General features: G+C 35.4%; 1 protein-coding gene across 1 annotated transcript; it reads right to left on the bottom strand.

Annotated features, from left to right (window-relative positions):
- Positions 1-1828: 1828 nt before the first annotated feature.
- ANKEF1 (ankyrin repeat and EF-hand domain containing 1) lies at positions 1829-19718 on the bottom strand. Its single transcript, XM_061209316.1, has 9 exons — positions 19373-19718; positions 14273-14472; positions 13362-13511; positions 12205-12328; positions 8069-8891; positions 5944-6170; positions 4153-4316; positions 2836-2973; positions 1829-1987 (listed from the first exon to the last, which is right to left on the bottom strand). Exons 1-9 carry the CDS (start codon positions 19716-19718, stop codon positions 1829-1831), a joined length of 2331 nt encoding a protein of 776 aa, XP_061065299.1.
- Positions 19719-19939: the final 221 nt, after the last annotated feature.

The raw sequence follows: 19939 nt of genomic DNA, 5'->3' as shown, positions 1-19939 counted from the left end.
TTTTTTATTGTAAATTAATACATATTCAATGTAAAAAATAAAGCAGATGAGCCAAAATAAGATAATAACAGTCAATTCATAATTCTAAAATCCAGAAAAATTACTATTTATGTGTGTTGCATATCTACAAATCTGAAATTACTATTCATACTATTTATAATATTTTTTAACTTAACATTTTTAAGTTTGACAGACTGTCTTTTTATGCCAGTAAAATGTCCTCTACAAAATATTTTTTATGCTTATATAGGATTCTGTACAATAATTTTTTGGGAGGGGGCCAAGCTCCCAGGTGATGTTGATGCTGTTGATCGATGGACCACTCTTTGAATAGCACTGATGGCCTTATGGGGCATCAGAGAACTTTGGCTTTGCTCTGTTTGAGTTTAGAGTTAAACTCAAAATAAACAGTCACTTGAATGTCCCCTCACACAACTCTCATTCAAGCATGTTGTTGAGTCATCCAAATGAATATAAACACTTCATATATATGAGAGAGAATAGGATTTGACATTAACACTTTCTCTCAGGTTATGTTTGCAGATGGTTGAGGGTGATCACAGAACAGCACTATCTATGAAACTGGCATTGAGAATGTGTTGTATTCACCAGGTGATAGCAGAGAATTTTAGACTCTGAAAATCTACCGTTGCAGACTCATTTTCCTTGCTCCTGAGTGAAACCATGGATAGTCATCTTCCCTCACATTCAAGAAATAAAGAGTCCTCTAGTTACTTAAGGAAACATAATGTCTTGTCCTCAGGAGCTAGCTTGAAGGAGCTTCCACTGGCCAAATCAGGAACAATTTGAGCACCAAAATAAATAATGATAGTAAAGGATTATAACCCATTAAGCAAAAAAGAAAACCGTGAGTCCATACTGATTACATAACCAATACACAAATTAATGGTGAAGAAGAGAAAGCTCTGACCAACAATACAAAGCCAACTAAGAAATATAGAAAGAATGATGAGATTAGAAAATAATTTTATGGCAACCATCACTGTAATAATTTTTTCAGGCAAAAGTCATCCATGAGTGTTAAAATTAGAGGGTGAAAGTCATGGGAGTAACAGGAAATTTACGTAGTTTCAAAGGATATATCCATGAGATTCTTAAGTACAAAAGGAAAAAGAGTAACTTTACAGAGGAGAAACCAGGTAGATACCACTTTTAATCAAGGGACGAAAGTTGACAAAGTTTACATCCCATATCAACATCATGTGCCTCCTGATATGATGTACTGAAAAGGGCACACTATCATGTCTGTGGTATTCCTGCCTAAGATGCATCACCTGAATCTATTCTTGAGGAAATATAAGACAAATCAGGCCCAATTAAAGACCATTTTACAAAATAACTAGCCTGTTTTCTAATATACCAATGCCATAAAAAAACAAAAACAATATCTAATCCATATCACTTATGATGTGTGAGAAGAAAACTGCTTTCTTAATGGATTAAAAATGACTTCTCTTCCCTAATATCAAATTGTTTTCATCCATTTCCACTAAAATGATATCTTTAACAAACATAATGGTGTAAATCTTGTAAATTCTTTGACAATGACACTATGCTTATAACAAAAAGTGCCATTTATTCTACTACATTCTTGAGGAAGATTGGGGGATTTATGCAGAATAACATGCAATTCATTGCAAAATAAAACACACCTTCTCTAGACAGCTCAGAATATTTATAGCTGTTAAAGCAAAAACAAATATTTGGTTACCTGTGGATTGTTTTGGCTTTAATGGAAATATCTACTTTCTCCAATGTTTGGTCCCTGGGCCTCAAAACGTTTATCCCAAGAAGCAACTGCTGTGATTTAGGTCTTGAAGGCAGCTTTCAATGCTTGTGCTTTCTCTGTGATGTGCTTCTGAAAGGGCATCATGAAGTCATCAAAATCTACCTCGTACGAGAACCGCTCCCGGCGCAGTTCCCTCTTCCTGATCAGCTCTGCTGTCGTGGCTTTGGGACTCCAGATCTTAAATAAACAACCACATCCAGAGCAGGTGTGAGTATGATGGCCAATAAACATGCCAATATCCAGACAATCTTCAAGATGGTTAATTTAAAACTATCAAATTTATTTCTAAATCTATTTTAACTTTTATCTCTTACACGACATTTTTAGTTATGTGGGCATCGCTGTTTCTGATGGTGACTATTTGGACAACTGAAATGCTCTTCAGTTACCTCTCTGATGACCCTCAGGCCAGCTGCTGATCATTTTTAGGATGTCAAAACCAGGAAGCAATGGAGTTAATAGATAGTTTGGGTTTACTGCCTTTATGTCTTATGGGGAAGTCAAAATTATTTTCACAGTAGAGGGCAGAAGGAGCTGGTGGTCTCTTATTCAGCATGGCTTGATGCACATTGTCAAGACCACTCTTATTCTCCAAAGACATCTTCACCTTTTTAATTGTAGATGTTTAAGGAAGCCACTGAATAAATCCAGTCTTGATTAGTATGAAACTCCCAAGTGAGATGGTGATAGTGTGTAAAAAGAGGAAGGGTTGGGCTCTAAGGAGTACCCAGAGAAAGTATCTATAGAACTCGGTGACTACATGGCTATAAGGAATGGCACTAACTGAAGAAGACTTCAGTTGTTCAAGGAAAATTACAATGTTAATACAGAAAATAGTAATACCAGATATTGGAAGCTATACAAGTTGGACTTACTTAGTCAGAAGTAGTAGGACCTAGAAAAAGGACACCTCCAAATAATAACTATAAAAGATAAGGACATTTGTTTGGGTGTTCTGCATAAAAAGTATTTGAAAAATGACATCATGAGTTTATACCATGTTATGATCTTTCTAAAGTACTTACCCTCTGTGGAATAAATGTGATATCCACTTTCTTGGTATAACCACTGGTAATCAATGAATTGAGGTAAACCACATTATCTTTATGCATCTTCTTTTTCTCCACTATGGTTGGTACAGTATACATTGATGAAAGTGGCTCCTGGAAACAAGACCAAAAAAAAAACTATCAATTGCAAAAACCTATATATACTTCCTAACATTATTTGTTGTTCTGCATCTTACTCTGAAGCCAGAAAAAACTAAAAATGCTACTATACAAATTATAATTTGAAATGAAATAGAATAGTATTATAATTTTGGGTGGGGAGAGATCATTCGTTTGCCTTGTTTAACTTTATTTAATTAGTATTAGTGACAGATCACAAAAGTCTTTCAGATATCCATCCTTGACCTGTGGCCATTATTAATCAGAAGGATGTATTCCTACCAAAATGATAATGGTGCATGTATTAGGAGCTTTAGCTGATCAATCCTCCTTCACCTCTGGCCATCCTTACTCTCTTCCTCCATGCTTATTACTCTCTATTGTCTGCCTATCATCCTTTCAACTCTATCTACTTCCTACCACCTACATTTCTCTAACCCTTTCTAATTTGATAACATTAAAGCTTTTCCTTCCTGATTTCATCCCCTATCTTGTGTCAGCCAAGAATCTCTAGGGATCCATCTGCTTCCCTAAAAGAAGCTTCCAGTCTAGAAATGTACTTAAAGCTTCCTGCTAATGAATGACAAAGTCTTGGTGTCTCAGAAATCCCCATAAACAACAACCTCAATCTTCTGCTGCTAATTTAGAGGCACCCAAACCATTCCAGATTACCAGGGGCAATTTAACACCTTTAAAACCTTCTAGAGTTATTTTGCAGGATATCCAAGTTACATATCCCTGGGTTCATAGTAATCATTAAAATTCTTTGGGAGTGGAGTGGTAAGGTGGGTAGTGAAAGATTATGAAACCAAAATGAAGGAAAATCATGCTTTACTTCATTTCTCATAAGGGTTACTCTTCTTCCCTTTTTGGGCCATCCCATCAAATCTGTATAATTCATGTCTGAGTGTATACATATCCAATACCAGTTCTTTTTCCAACATTCTAATGGTATTTGGTTGAACCAACTGGTTTTTGTGTGGATTCTGTTTGCAATTAGTACTTTTTAGGCTTTTCAGTAACAGGAAATTTCTTGCTAGATATTTCTTTGAAACTATTGCATAATGGTGCTGAAAACATGGACTGCATATTATTTGCCCATGTCCTGTAACAATATGTAAATGGTGCCGCAGCCCCACCAGTTACTAATGGGAGGTCAACTGCTTTTCATACCTCTTCCTTCTTAATCTCAGGGCCTTCAGTCTTCACTTTAAGCGGCGGCTTGCCTTTTGTTTTTTGATTTTCTGCTGGTTTTGGCAAGTTATCCAGCTTTTCCTTAATCAAACCAATTATTCTATAGTCAGCATAAGCCTTTGCAACATCCATGGCAGTATGCCCTGTTTAAAACATAAATTCAGAGTTTCATTAAACAGATTAATAATAAGCCATGTAGCAAAATCTCAGCACATCAGCTCTAAGCATGCAGTACCAAGGGTGATTACTGAAGCGAATGGTATGTATAAAGTCACAGAGCTGGATCAGATACTCTCTAAGGTGGCCCCAGCTCTAAAATCTCATCATTTAGAGTGCCGTTTACCAGCAAAACCATTTCTTCTTGTTAATTATTTTGAGCATGTTTCTTAAAAAGTTGATAGGAAATAGTGGTAGATTACATTTTGAATATCTGAGTGCTGGTTCTCTTCCCACGTGCACACATTCCTTTGTGTGTGACAATTTTACATTGTCCTCCCATTCCCATGATGGAAGGAGGTATATTCAAAAAGGCCTGGGTCTTTATTCCCGTCTTGCCCCTAGGTTCTTCATGACCTTTTTTTTTTTTTCTTAGATTCCATATATATGTGTTAGCATACGGTATTTGTCAGGAATAAAGACACAGACCTACTAGAGAATGGACTTGAGGATATGGGGAGGGGGAAGGGTAAGCTGTGACAAAGTGAGAGAGTGGCATGGACATATATACACTACCAAATGTAAAATAGATAGCTAGTGGGAAGCAGCCGCATAGCACAGGGAGATCAGCTCGGTGCTTTGTGACCACCTAGGGGAGTGGGATGGGGAGGGTGGGAGGGAGGGAGACGCAAGACGGAAGAGATATGGGAACATATGTATATGTATAACTGATTCAATTTGTTATAAAGCAGAAACTAACACACCATTGTAAAGCAATTATACTCCAATAAAGATGTTAAAAAAAAAAAAAAAAAAAAAGGCCTGGGAAGCTGGAGGTCGCAAGTGCTCTATGCAGATGGCTGGGTATTATGACACCTGTAACGTCCTCAGGCAGACCTAACAATATTACCTGTGACTCAGAGGCAGCCTGAAGCAGCCAGAGATACTAAAGCTCCTTCAGATCAAAAGGAAGCAATGGGTTCCACTCTAAGAAAATAACACCTCCACGTATTCACACGGGATATTTATGACATAAGGTAGGCTTCCCATTTACTTTCTAGAGAGAGCTTCAATTCAGGAATGATTTGTCCAACTTTAGAAGGAATCCAAAGTCTACAGAGGCTTCAAACTATGCCGATTATTAGGAATTGACTGTTAAGACAGAGTGATGACTCATGATGTGATCTGCAGACTGGTGTCAGTCTACAAACTAATGGTTACGCAGCCACAGTGAAATAAATACAGGGATTAAGAGAAAATGTTTAGAAATTTTTGTAGCAATTTTATGTCATTTGAATCCAATGATAAAAGAAAGTTTGGACTTGTATTTTATGGGGGTTTTCCTCTTCATTTTTCTAGTAAATCATTTTTCATTGTATTTTGCAAAAGTCTCCGTCCACAATGGATCGCCAACATAAAGAACTGGTTCTTTTACACCAATGATTTGAGAAGCACTGTGTATATGATAAAGTTCCATAACATTTAACTCAGGTTTGTTTTTGCAGCAGTGACTCAAGGGAAAATGTGGTCCTACAAGAATAGATGTAAACGGGTTTGGAATCTAACATAAATCCTCCTTTTCTAACCCTTATCACCCATAATGAGAACACATACCTTTTCTATTCTCCAGCTGGAATTTAGCACCAATATCAAGTAGGTATTTTACAGTATCCAGTCTACAGCTCTCAATGGCTCTACTTAAGGGAGTTGAGTTGTTGATTGAAAGGGCATCTACCACAGCTCCAGATTTAACAAGAAGCTCAACAATATCCTGTTGGCCGGCATGGCATGCAAAATGAAGCGGAGTCCACAGAAAATTATCTGTTGCATTGACGTTAGCCCTGTAAAATGAGGTAGATGCATGAGCTAAAAATATGGGTTATTCCAAGCACTGGAGGCTAAAAATGCTAAGGAAGGTTTCATAGTTTTATCAGGTTGTTCAACTGTAAACCAAGGAAGGTTTGGGTCAAGTTAAATTCTGTGCCATAATTTTTCTTGACCTGTGTTCTTCATTATATAACAGTCTTAACTTTGTGTATATATACATTTTGTTTAGTTTAAAAGGTGCTTAGACCCTAAGGGTTACAATTTTAACCCTTAGATCCTTAGGTTACAATTGTAACCTAAGGGTTACAATTTTGCATCATTAAAATCAGGGAAAAACTGGATCCAATGAAAGATCAAAGCTAACAGGAAACAGTAAAGTTATATTATTTCATTTTGTATCTACTTTCTCTGTATGTTATGAATTTTTAAATGCACCTTCATTATTAAAATTTTAAGCATTATAATGTATCAAAATTTTGTATCAAAAAATGATACAAATGAACTTATTTACAAAAGAGAAACAGACTCATAGACATCCAAAACAAACTTGTGGTTGCCAAAGGGGAAAGGTGAGGGGGTGGGATAAATTGGGAGTTTGTGATTAACATATACACACTACTATATTTAAAATAAATAATGAACAAGAACCTACTGTATAGCACAGGGAACTCTACTCAATATTCTGTAATAATCTATATGTGAAAAGAATCTGAAAAAGAATGGATATGTATACGTATAACTGAATCACTTTGCTATACACCTGAAACTAGCACATTTTAAATCAACTATACTCCAATATAAAATTAAAATTAAATGAAAAAAGAAAATTAATTCTTTTGATTTTATTGAAAGCAATATATCATTCAGAAACTATGAAAAGATAAAATAAAATTTTAGTCCTATTTAAAAATTCTCTGCCCAACACTTCACATTGTCATTAGTTGCTTTATACTCCCTCTCTATAATAAACACATTTAAATCCTTCTTTGAAGTTAAACATTATAGTAATAATAACAATAATACCTTTTATCAAGCCTGCAATTACTGGGCTACTAAGTGCTTTACATATTTTAACTCATTTAATCTTCAACAAATCCTGTGAGCTGAGTTCCATTAGAACCCCATTAAAAAAATGAGAAAACTGAGGCACAAAAAGGTTAAGAAAGTTACCCCAGGTTATTCAGCAATGGTAAAAAGAAGGACTTAAACCTGATAAATTGCTTTAGATTAAAAAGTTAAACTAAATGTCATGCTTTGTTATTTTAAAGATATTTACAAATGAACCAAGGAAAAGGGAATGAAACGTGCTTAGTCATTATGGCTACCATCAAATTGCTTGAATTTGTTGGGATCCCCTCCAAAAAAAAAAAAGAAAGAAAGAAAGAAAAAAGAGACATTTAAAAATGACTCCATGTAAAGTGAGTACGTTCTAGAGCTCTGCTCTACAATATTATAATCACTATAGTGATTATAGTTAGCAATATCGTACCCTACACTTAAAATTTAAGAGGGTAGATCTCATGCTATCTGCTCTTACCACAATAAAAAAAATTCTGTTTTTAATTTAAAATAAAATAAAAAGCAACTCCACATCATCTAGGTAAAGCTCTGAGACCAAATTAAATTGTCTTGGGAGGCCAGGGATACCCAATCAGAAGGCTTTGTCTACCCTCAGAGAGAAAACTTCTTGGCCTTCACTGTGTGCATAGCTGTTATTGGCAAACGGTCTTTGCGTACACACACTCCTATGCTCCATTAGCCTGGTTCCCGGTATAAGATCTATTTGTGATCTGGACTTCAGGAATGAAGCCCTTTCTTGTACTACTTAAATTCTGGAGCTGAATGTGTCTTAGCCTTCCTTGAAATGTGAAGGCTCCCAAAAATCTAAATTTCACTCAACCAAAAGGCATACCCTCTTTCAAGAAGAAACTTGACCGCATCTATGTTTCCACTGGCACATGCAGTCATTAGGGGTGTCTTGTAATAATTATCCTTCATATCCACAGGTATTCCTGATTCAAACGCCTTTTTCAGAGATGCCAGGTCTCCCGCCTTGGTGATAAAATTAATGTTTGAAAAGACCTTCCCTGGATCATCAATGTACCAAGCAGAGTCATCCTGAATGGGATGTTCGGGTGGATGATCTCGGTTAAAGCGATTGCAATCAGTTACATGCTTGTAGGTTTCAATCATGTAACAAGGCGGCCCACCTTCGCTCCGGCGTGGAAACACGTGGTCAGGGATGATGCAGATTGGGAGGGGTAAAACAAACTTGCCTTTTTTGGCTTTTTTGGCCATCCCTTTTTTAGTTTTCTTAGGCCCATAGGATCCCAGGACATAAGACTTGCTTAAGTATTTGGTTCCTTTAAAGAACTCGTTAATGTTGACCCCTCCGCCCCGGACTTTTTCGTGAAGTTGAGCTATGGTAGCTATCTGTTCTGAGCTCATAAAATCTTGCTTCTCCTCCAGCGCCAGCACAAAGTCTTCCTTGGTGACTGTCCCATCGCCCCTGTCCACAAACGAAAGGGCTTCCCGAAGGAAAGTCTCATGTTCTATGGACCAATCGTGAAGTTTCAGGTACAATCGTGGATTCGGATTTTTGGCTCCTGGCCTGGCCAGTTTATTAGCGATTCGCTCCGCCCGCCGTATTTCTTTGCTGGCTGCTTTAAAGCCGCCTTCCTTAGCCAAGGCCCTGGGCGTTTTATGCTCCAAATTCTTCCATTTCAGATCACATCCTAAAACAGGAAGCATCATGATTATGAATGGTGCCAAGGCATCTGCATGACTCCACAAATGACATGCATCCAACGGTTTTTTAAATTTCTAGTGATTAATCAAAAGTTGCTCCCCAAATTACTTGTATATAGAGGTAAGCACATTTAGCTATTGTAACTACAAAATTAAGCTATGCTTTTTTTTTTTCTGTGAGCTTTACTTTGGTGAATTCTGAGGGAGATATGTTTCCAATTGATAGTATCTTTTCCCAAAGGATTAGGACATTAATCCCTATAGATATTTGAAACAAATATCATATTGGGATACTTGCTAAGGAGGCTTCCTGACTAGCGGGAAAGAGTAAGGGTGACATTTGAATTTGGAAGGAAGCTGGATTCAAACAGCTTAAATAGGACTTTAGGAACTCAGGATGCTAACTGACACCTGCTTCTTTTGAAAGATTATGACTAAATCTGTGTAAAATCTTAAACTATGCTTTAACTGTATTCTCCATGAAGTTAATGTAATTTATATTGACCTGCTGTTTTGCAGTAAGGTCATGTGAACAGCCTAACAGAGGGAAAAGTAAATTTGTTTATCAAACCTGAAAGAATTCCAGCATAAGAACTGTGCAATTAGGCATTAAAATCCGTTTTCCTTTTTGGACCCTTACTTAAAATGATGGGACCAACGTTACATGTAAGCATTCTCCAAATAAATAAACTTTTCTGAATGCATCAAGGAGTCTACTTAATGCTATCAAGAAGGCTGTGTTGTCTGTAATAAGTGTCTGGAGACACTAAAAACCCATTATAAGTCAGACTATGAAGATGCTCTTTCTAGTGTTTTGAATCTAGAAGGCTCTTCTGTTGCTTTGCAAGCATCACATAATCAAAAAAGATTCTCTAACATCAGTATCTCTAGCATCCAAAATGTAAAAGTGGCCGAATGCAAAAATAAAACACGCCCCTCCAACACTTTATAGTTTTATTCCTTATCAAAAAGAAAATTAATCACCAGTGTTTTTCAACATTAGCACTTCCTATGGCATTGTCAAAAATTAAAATTTTATATGAAGGCTGATAATTTTACTAGTGATAGAAAAACTCAAAAAGAGCATTGGAACAATAAAGATTCTAAAATTTTTATATTGGACAGTTTGAAGAATAGTGACTTATTGGGAAAGTGACCTGAGACTGGTCTCAACAGTATAATTCCATAGCATAATAATTCCATAGTATAATTCCATAGTCATCTTGAGTATGCTGTTTTTATTTAGCTTTTTCGCTTATTCAGGGTTTCTGGGGGTTTATCTACCATCTCCCAATCCGCTCCTATATTCACCCCAGCACTAAGGATCAAAGGGTTTTAAAGCGGCTTTATCTTGCCTTCTTCTGCTCCTAGTTTCCTCCCTGTTAGAAATTTTGTGTGGATAAATGACTCCAACATCCCAGCTTAAAGATATGAAGGCATTTTCCGCTCCCTTTGATTTTGTCTCCTCTTTTATCATTAGTAAATAAAGATCCATTCATTCCCTTTGTGATTTATGTGCCTCTGTGGCTGAGATACTCAACTTTCAGCTGACTGTGCTGTCAAAAGGCCCAAGAGAAGGAGAACCCTGCACAGGGGCTTCAGGAGAACTATTCTAAACTCCCCTCCTCTCCCCTGGATCTGGCCTCACACCGCCTACAGGGAGTTGTAAATTACTCCAGGGACAAGATCAGGGACAAAAGAGGAGCATACTGAGGAAGGTAGTTTAATGTGGGAAAAGAATCCAGCCCTTACATTTAAGAATAAAAGAGACTACACCCAGGGAGTTTACTCAGAAATGAGCATTTCGTGACCAATGGTTTCTTGCTGCTCTGATTGCCTTAGATAAGCAATTGCCTGGTATGGAAATAGGTCACCCACATAGGATCTGGTGGTTGTACTTCCAAACATGCTACAGAACTCAGAACATTTTCAGACATTTATTTCAGAAACACAGCCTAGTCTTGTGAGCCGGCCAGGAGGATGAATCTTTTCTGCATCACCAGGCAAGGCCTTTGGCAAGCTCTGGCCCTTTACTTCTCAGTTTGCTTTCTCTGACTTTATCCCAGGAGTACATAAATGGTAGAGTATATATTGCGGGATGTTTGTCCCAATAAGAAAGGAATCAGCATGTTAAAGTTGAAGAAGCTTGTCTCAATCCGGACAGATCTTTAGTTTCTAGAAATACACAATGTTAAAAATGAAGTGTCAAAATAATCTGCTGATGGTGACAGATTTGAAAATAAGACTGATGAGACAGTTGATGAGGGCAAAAATTGCAGTTGATATATTTTCCTTTATCTGTTTTTTATTTTAGGGGAATGGGGAAAGAATGTGAGCTTTGTACAAGGTGAAAAAAGTCAAAGTGGATCAGTTATTACACCATTAGTTATGCAGGCACGTTAGTCTTATTTATAATGTTAGTGGTTACAGTATAGGCTCTCTAGGGTCCCAGTGACTTCAAAATTTCTGTTCCTCTGTAGAAGACAGGAAAATAAAAGCACTTTCTCTGCTCTGTTATAGAGTTGTTGAACTTTAAGTTTCTACCCATTTCTCATAAACTGGAAAAGAAAAAAAAACCCACTACCATAACATTCAGCAGAATGCAGTTCCCTCTCTAACAAAGAGTTAATAAATTTGAATGTACACTTAATTAGCATGTAATTAACACCAAATTGATCCAAATCTTTAAACTTAATTGGCTAATATTACTATTTTAAGGAATACATTGAGCTATACATAACATAGTTTATATTCCTAAGTTAATAATTATTTGAAAGCTACAGAAAAATCTAAAATAATAAATATTACTTATATTTCAAATGTTCCATGAAATTTTTCATTTTATTTCATGTGTTTCTCCCCAAAATATTTCCCCCATAATTTAAAATTACCCAGAAATGTTATCTTTGCACTTGACATGATAGTACATTTTTAAAAATAAAATAATTAAGAATGCAAATAAAAGACATGGTGTCTAGTGTTTGTCTTTTTTTAGATTGATATTTACATTTTTAAAATAGGAATTTAATAACTATAAGCACCTTAATAATTGGTTGACTCATAAACAATTCTCTTTAGATTTTTAATAATAACCTAAAAATACTTGAGAAATGAATTTTTATCACTTTCAAGGCCAGATTCATGATTTAACAGAAGGTAAATAAGAAAAAAAGTTTAATTTTCTTTCTACATATATGTGTGAGATAAGCAACTGACATTTGACAGGCTGAAATTCTCTGGTCATCTACAGTGTTGGAAAATTATAAATTCTTTAGGCATGAAATTGGTAGACCATTTTACCTCGCTGAGCTATATATTTACAGCAATCTGCAAAACCACCCATAGCAGCATAATGAAGTGGTGTGTTGCCATTCATTGCAATCAGCCCTATGTCTCCGTCATAGGCAAAGAGAAGCTTCAATATCTGCAAAATAAATAGTGGATATTGTAGAGGAATAGGAATGTACGTTTACTGAATGAAAACTGGGACCCTAGACCTGTGCTATCCAGAGTGTCAATTTGAATTAAATTAAAATGAATTAAATAGAAAACAAATTTAAAAAATTCAGTTCCTTACTTCCACTAGCCATAGTTTAAGTACTCAAAAACCACATGTATAGTGTATTGTACCATATTGTACAGCACAGATACAGAACATTTCCATCACTGCCAGAAGTTCTATCAAACAACATTGATCTAGAGTATAGAAAACTCTATACTCAGCTGGGGCACTACCGTTTTGAAGTAAATTTAGACAATTTTAGAAAGCATCAGACTATGGCAAGCATCATCAGGGGAGCAAATTCTTTACCAAACAGATGTGACTTCTACTGTGCTATATACTTTTATTGCAGGGAAGAGACCCTATGACAAAATAAAGATAATTATGTTAAAACTCAGAAAAACTCAGTAAAGAAATTTTAGATATAATTCAGAATTAAAAAAAATAGAATAGCATTGATTTCTATTTTGTTTCTGCAATATCACTGTACCTATGAGATATCCTTTGCTGATATATCCAGATAATAAGAATACTTAGAGTTAAAAATTTAGGTGAGTCATTAGATGCCTCAAACATCAGGGAGATGAGTATATTGGCATTGTTCTCCCCAAAATTAGATCATACTGTACTGTGAAAATTCTAATGTGTAATGGAGTCATAAAATAGAGTAATCCCGGTTGGCAAAACCTTTAAGTTGTCATAATTAAAAATATAGAAAAACATTATTAGCAATATTAAAAGAATAAATTAGCAAGCAGATAAAACTGAATAAAGAGCTAAAATATGTTTTGAAGGTTAATATTTGGTATAAAATATAGTTTTAGAATTATTTCAGAAAATCAAGATAACTCAGAAAAAAATTCTATCAGTGTAACCTACATGATATTTTAAGATGTTGAGAAAAAGAAGAGAATATTTTTAGCAACAAATTTTAAAGCGAAGAGTAGATTATTACATCAAAAAAGCCTCCTTTGGCAGCAAAGTGTGCGGCGTGATGTCTGTCATTGTCAAATGCATTCACGTCACCTCCTCTTTCCAATATCCCTCGAACTAGTTCTACCACTCCTTCTCTTGATGCTTCCATTAAAGCCGTACGACCTGTGGACTGGACGTGAAACAGATCAGATGCTGTTTATCCCTGTCATGCTAAATAACATATTCCGTATAAATATGGTCTAAATCCATTTGGCCTTAGAGTCACACTGACACGTTCAGTTCTGTACAGTTTTATTGGTTTCACGTAACAAATAGGAAAAATGAAGCCAGTAAAATGGGTCAGTGTCCAAAATGTAGAATGCTAAAATTGGAGTCAAGGTCACACCAAAAGTCCCTGTAAGAACATCATGCTGCAAAATGCAATTTCTTGCAAAGAAAGTAGAGCAATAAGGGAGAAAAGAGGATAAAACACATGCTAAAATTAGGCTATAGGTGTTTTCTAATGAGAAGAAAATCTATTTTTATTGTTGGGAAATGACAATTAAAATATAAGAAAACTCAAAATTCAAAACTCAAAATGATTAAGGGAAACAGCAGAACTACATATTTTCTTTTGAAGAAGATAAATTTTTATTAGGCATCAGTAATATCTTTTCTATTTCCTATAATGATCTTTTAACATTATACATAATAAATACCAATTTTCCAAACATAATTAGGAAATAGATTATAGAATCATGGCCATGCCATATAAAGATGATGAAAGTATATCATCTTAAAGTATTTTGAACAGAAATGAACAGTGTAACCTAACAGGATAATTTTACCATATTCAAATGAAAAAAATACACTAATAGAGATTATTAGTGTATTGAAAATTTTTTCTATAATTGAAAAAAGGAATATTTATAATCACAGGAATAGTCATACTGAGTTGACAGCATTTGGATTGGCTCCTTTTTCCAAAAATGTCAGGCACACATCTTTAACATCATGTGCTTCTTCACAAGCTCTAAGGAATATTGGCTTTCCTTCATAGGTACAATTGTTGACATCTGCACCATGTTCCAAGGCAATCAGTGCACAGCGATAATGCCTCTTAGTAGGTAAAATGCAGTAAAACAAAATACCTGTAGAAAAATAGAATCCCCAAAGAATACTTAATTAGTAGTCTCTCTATATTTGGATCAGATAGGAAGGAACAAAGAATAATTTAAAAATTCATAATTAGCTAGCTGAAGGTGATAGAGCAAAGATGTTTATGCCTTGGTTTTCCCTCTGAAATCAACTGAAACACCAAGACAGAGATACCAGAAAAGAAACCCAACTTCTTATAAGAGCCAGAAAACAGTCATAACCAAAATGTGATAAGACTTTGTTTGGGAAGAATTTGAGTGCTGCGATGTGAGCTCCGGTTGACCCTGGGTATTTGGCATCCTGCAGTCTATACCCCAGTGTCCCTTCTTGGAATATGCAGGGTTGTGTGTGACAGAGGACTATTGGTGGATCCCTGGATCCCCTCTGAAACTGCAGAGTGGCAAAGGAGATGGTACATAATGATGAAATGTGCAGACCAGCCATGTTTATAGGAAGCAGGCTGTCTGTGTAGTAGCAGTGAGAAGAAAAACTAGATGGCAAGGGGCTCTGACACTTTGGCAAATCATTTTGTTTACTGAAGAGAGAAAAATGCTAAATCCTCATACCCAGCACCTGTGACATACAGACCCTCAGCATAACCCATGTCAAAAATGTACTACAGACCAGGGGTATTGTTTATATTCCCCTGATAAGAAAGTCAGGTAAACAGCAGTCAAACTCCAAACTGACTTTGTAATGACTTCACTCTAAAAAGAGGCTTCATTCAAAGAGGAACAATAATCAACAAAAAACCAGCATGTGACCTATGAAAAAAGATACTGAAAGAAAGGTAAGGAAAGAAACTTGATGACAAACACTAGGCAAAAATTATATACTCAAAAAACTATATGACATGAAAATTATTGACTGACCCATTTCCATGATAACAAAGAAATTAAATATATTTTTTTCTGAAACAAAAGTGCAAAGCTAGACTGAACCTAAAATAAGTACTTCTAGGACAATAAAAGATAAATAGAAAGAAAAGATGAATTTGAGCAAGCAGAGCTTAAAAAAAGAAATGGTAGAGAAAAATATTGTAAAACCACTAAAGAAATGAAAGTGGTTCACATTGGAAGCAGGAAAAAGGAGAGCAGACATCGCCAAAACCATGGTCAGGGACATGGAAGAAAAACTTGAAAGAACTTGAAAGAAAAACGGAACTGATATGATGCAACAGTTTAAATGTTCTAGAGAGGCAAAGAATATTTAACGTGTATGTAATTGGTGTTCAAAAATAAAAGAACAAATGGAACAGAAAAAAATGGAGAGATATAATAGAAGAAAACTCTCTTGAAGGAAAAACCTAGATCTGACAGAGTATACTGAGTCTCAGGAAAAATTGATTAAGAACAATCCATAAGATGGTGCCTAGGTAAAGCTAGGTAAGAAAGTGTCCTGTGAGCATCCAGTTAAAAATTCAAGTCATTTCTAAAGAGGAAAAGTCAAGCTGGCTGCAAGACTTTGGCACAGCAACATTCAGTACTAGAAAATAACCAAAGGAGCTCTACAATGTCACTTGGAAAAGAAAACAGGGAATTTTTAATACTCAGTCAAGCTATTGTTCATATATAAAAGTGATGGACATATAAGTTTAAAGATGCAAGAAATCAAAGGATATAAGCCCAAAGGAGTGAGCTAAACTACTTGATGACAAAAATGAGTCTAACAGGAGATCAACAGAGAATATGTGACTAAAATACCCATGATAGATGCTGAACCCCTTCAACCATTGAACAAAAGTTCAATCACCTTAGGAATTCTAGATACAGAAAAGAATATTGTAATTCACAGTAATGTAGAAATAATAATGTAATTTAACAAAACTTGGAGGGAAGAGAGGGAAGGAGAGACAGTGTAAGCATTTGATTTTCTTTATCTTTTACTGCTGGAGTTTGAGATATTATTAAAAACAGATAAAGAGATAGATGTTTATTATTTAAAGGTATGAAAAGAATCACTGAAAGAACTAAAATGATTTTAATGTACTAAAATTAGGTACTGGAAGGGAGGTAAAGGAGGTGAGAGGAAGGGTTCTTGTACCAATCTCATCTTTCATAGAGAAATATTAATGAATACTGTTTAAAGTGCTAATTCAATAAACAGAGTTTTAAGTATATGTAAAGCTGTCCAGTTAGCCATTAAAAGAACCAAAAACATACCATTAATTTTAGAAAATGTGAGAAGGAAAATATACACACACAGCAAAACAAAACAAAGAACACATGGACCATAGAGGAAAATATTTTTATACATATTTGTGTATTTATATAAATCAAATATATTATGCTTTCATAATATAAAATAAGTGACAGTTCTGACGCCAAACCTATGGAGCATCTAGATAAATGTAAATTGGATAAACTCTACCATTAAAATAAAAATACAATTCATGTGAAAATCGAAACTGAAATATATCTCATATAAACATGCATCTAAAATAGAGTTACTCAAACAGTTAAAAATAGAAAGATGGTCAAGGACATAGCTGAAAATATAAAATCAAAGACAGAGAAGTCATAGCAGGCAAGAGTGAACCAAAACAACAATAAACAATAACAACAACAAAATCTAGAAAATAGTAACAGATGAGGTTGAATTCATTACAAAGACCTTAAGGAACTTATGAAATGGCTATTTTATAATGATGGCATGTGCAATGCACAGTGAAAGTCTATCTATGCTGACTATTTAAGCCACAAAGGACACAAATCAACATTCCAAGATCGAACCAAAAACAAAAGAGAAAAAGAAGTATACACGATAGAACTAGCGTATTGCATTGAGGACTGGGGATGCATTCCTATAAATGGGAGAACCAATGGAATGGGTGTTACAAGGAACTAGTCCAGCTTTACCCTTAAAGAAAATAATTCCAGACACTGTAACTAATTTCCTAAGACAACAAATAATTTTTTGGCTTAGAGTGCTACCGTCTCCATATTCTGCAAAATTGTTCAAAGAGAAAGCACTGGTTAGACCTAGAGTATGTCCCTCATCCTTCTAAAGCTCCAGTAAGTATTTTAACCATTTAAATGTTTGCTCATCCTTTTGAAACAATGTGCAGTGAGCCAAATGTCAATCACTGGAAAATAGGATGTTAAGGGCAGAGAGACTACAGTGGAATAAAGCAAGGAGTTTGGCCAGTGACAGCCTTTGAGCTGAGGGATGTGCAAGGTAAGCTAGGTTCACTGATGGGAAGACAAGGCCCTCTGTGCAGTAGGCATACCATGAACCACAATCAAGGCTGCAGGGAGTAGTACTAACAAGGTCACGTGTGAAACAAGATTTTGTATTTGTTTCAAGTTTCATTTTATATTTTTAATTCTTCCTATTTGATTTGTCAGGTTGTTTTTATCATACATTGGTCTTCCAGAACCTTGGTAGGTTTAATATTAATTTGAATGAGTATAGATAACCTCATGGCTGTTGCATTTGCTACAGATACTCATTTGACCTTGTTTCCAATTTTACCTTGTTTACATTTTATAACTTTAGTTTTTTATGCTATAAAATGTCTCAAACTGCTTTCTTTGTGATTTGTATCTCTGTTTCAAACTCAAGAAGGTAAACTTTTCTTTGTTACCATTCTTCTGAATGTACTGAAGTTTCCATGAAACTCCAGGTATACAAGATGCCATTTAAAAAACTATCTCATGGTCAAATAAATATGGAAAATGTCACTGGTTTTGGTCGGTCTGACAAATGTAAAATAAACATGTCTAAATTTGTTTTATCCAATGTTTCTCTAATAAATTTGGCAGCGGAATGAACCAATTTTGCCTGTAGCACTTATCAACATCCCACTGATTCAGTGTCCCATGACACACACTTTGGGAAATGATATTCTATAGAGCGTTGAGAGATTTTTTTTCAGAATAAAACATTTTAAAACACATTTGACTCCCGAGTGCATCTGAAGCGTATTTTGTTATGTGGTGCCATTAAGTAATTAAATAATTCTTCCTTTTCTTTGTCCTCTCCTCTTGTTATAAGAAAGTCACTTATCAAATACCATGTCCACAGAGAGTTACAAAAGCAGACTCTGCTCCTGTCAGAAAACATTAATTAACATTATAAAACGGGATTCATTTCTCTAATGTGGTACTGATGTTAATGGCTTTGTACTTGAAGCAACTCTTTGGAACAACTGATTAAATCTACCAATTTATATTAAGCCTGGTGGTAATTTTCTTAGTGATTTTCATGAGGCTGTGTCACCTCCTGCCAGAACCTTAAGTTATTTGGACAAGAAGCTCCCAGATCGTGGTCTTGAAATGGGATATGGGAGGGGAAGAGTGAGAAAGTGGGGCTATCTCACCTGAATAATCATGGAAATGCCATATCTAAAATTTTAACTCATATTTTCAAATACATTTTTAAATGACACTAGAAAGTTGGAGTTTATGTCAGAATCCACCTTTGTCCCTCAACTTCCTAAATGCAACTACTTTCTACATTAGACTGCTCTTGAGAGCAAAACCTATATCTAGTATTACTCGAGGTTCTAAAATGTAAAAAAGAAGAAATGCTCTCCTTCATCTTTAGCTCTAAATAAGACTTTATATTTTACAGTGGGTGATTGTGATTATGGAAATATCAACGTGCATCATGTTGAAAGTTCTTCATGTTAAAAAAAAAACAAAAAAACAGATTGACTAATTCTAATATTCTTTTTCAATGAGAAAGTTCTCAGAACTGGCTTCCCTAAGAAATACCTGCATCATTTTCAAATCATGGGGAGATAGTGTCCTTTGGTATAAGAGTGAGAATCTAGACTTTCACTACCATGTACCATGAATAACTCACTTCTAAAGTTGGAAAGCAAAAAATGCATTTTATTGATTTCTGACTACAAAGTGAATTGCTGGATAGAATGCTGGGAGTTTTTACCTTTTCCTTCATTATCGACAATAGTCATATCGGCCTTTGCCTTGGCTAATATTTCCATGGACAATTCATGGCCCAGTTCTGCAGCCCTCATAGTCGGAGTACAGCCCATTCCATCTTGCACATCAGGGTGAGCACCGAGACTCAGGAGAAAGCTGACCATATCGATGTCATTGGAAACTGAGGCTAAGTGCAGAGCACTGTTTCCATTGACGGGGTCTGTGAAATTGATGAGTTCAGGGTATCCGAGCCTGGTCAGCTTCTCTATCTGCTTCTTGTCTTTGTTCCGAACACACTGGAGAACTTTGAAGATCTGCAGGTTCTCAAGTCTTTTATCTACTAAAGCCATATTTGACTAGCTTCTTGAAAATGCCTTCGTGGACAAAAACAAAAACTACAGCAACAAAAATCAAAGCAAAAACATATAACTCAAAGTTAATTTTGCCTTCTTTACTTTGATGAAATAATAATATTTTAAGTCTTCCCTAAGAAGAGATGCTGTTTCTTATGAAACGTTATTACCATAATTTATTGCAACTAAGTCATGAAAGCAGAAATTACATATAATAC

This window comes from Eubalaena glacialis, chromosome 13 (assembly GCF_028564815.1).
Source record: "Eubalaena glacialis isolate mEubGla1 chromosome 13, mEubGla1.1.hap2.+ XY, whole genome shotgun sequence".
NCBI lineage: Eukaryota > Metazoa > Chordata > Mammalia > Artiodactyla > Balaenidae > Eubalaena > Eubalaena glacialis.
This window is presented reverse-complemented; position numbering and strand designations above follow the sequence as displayed.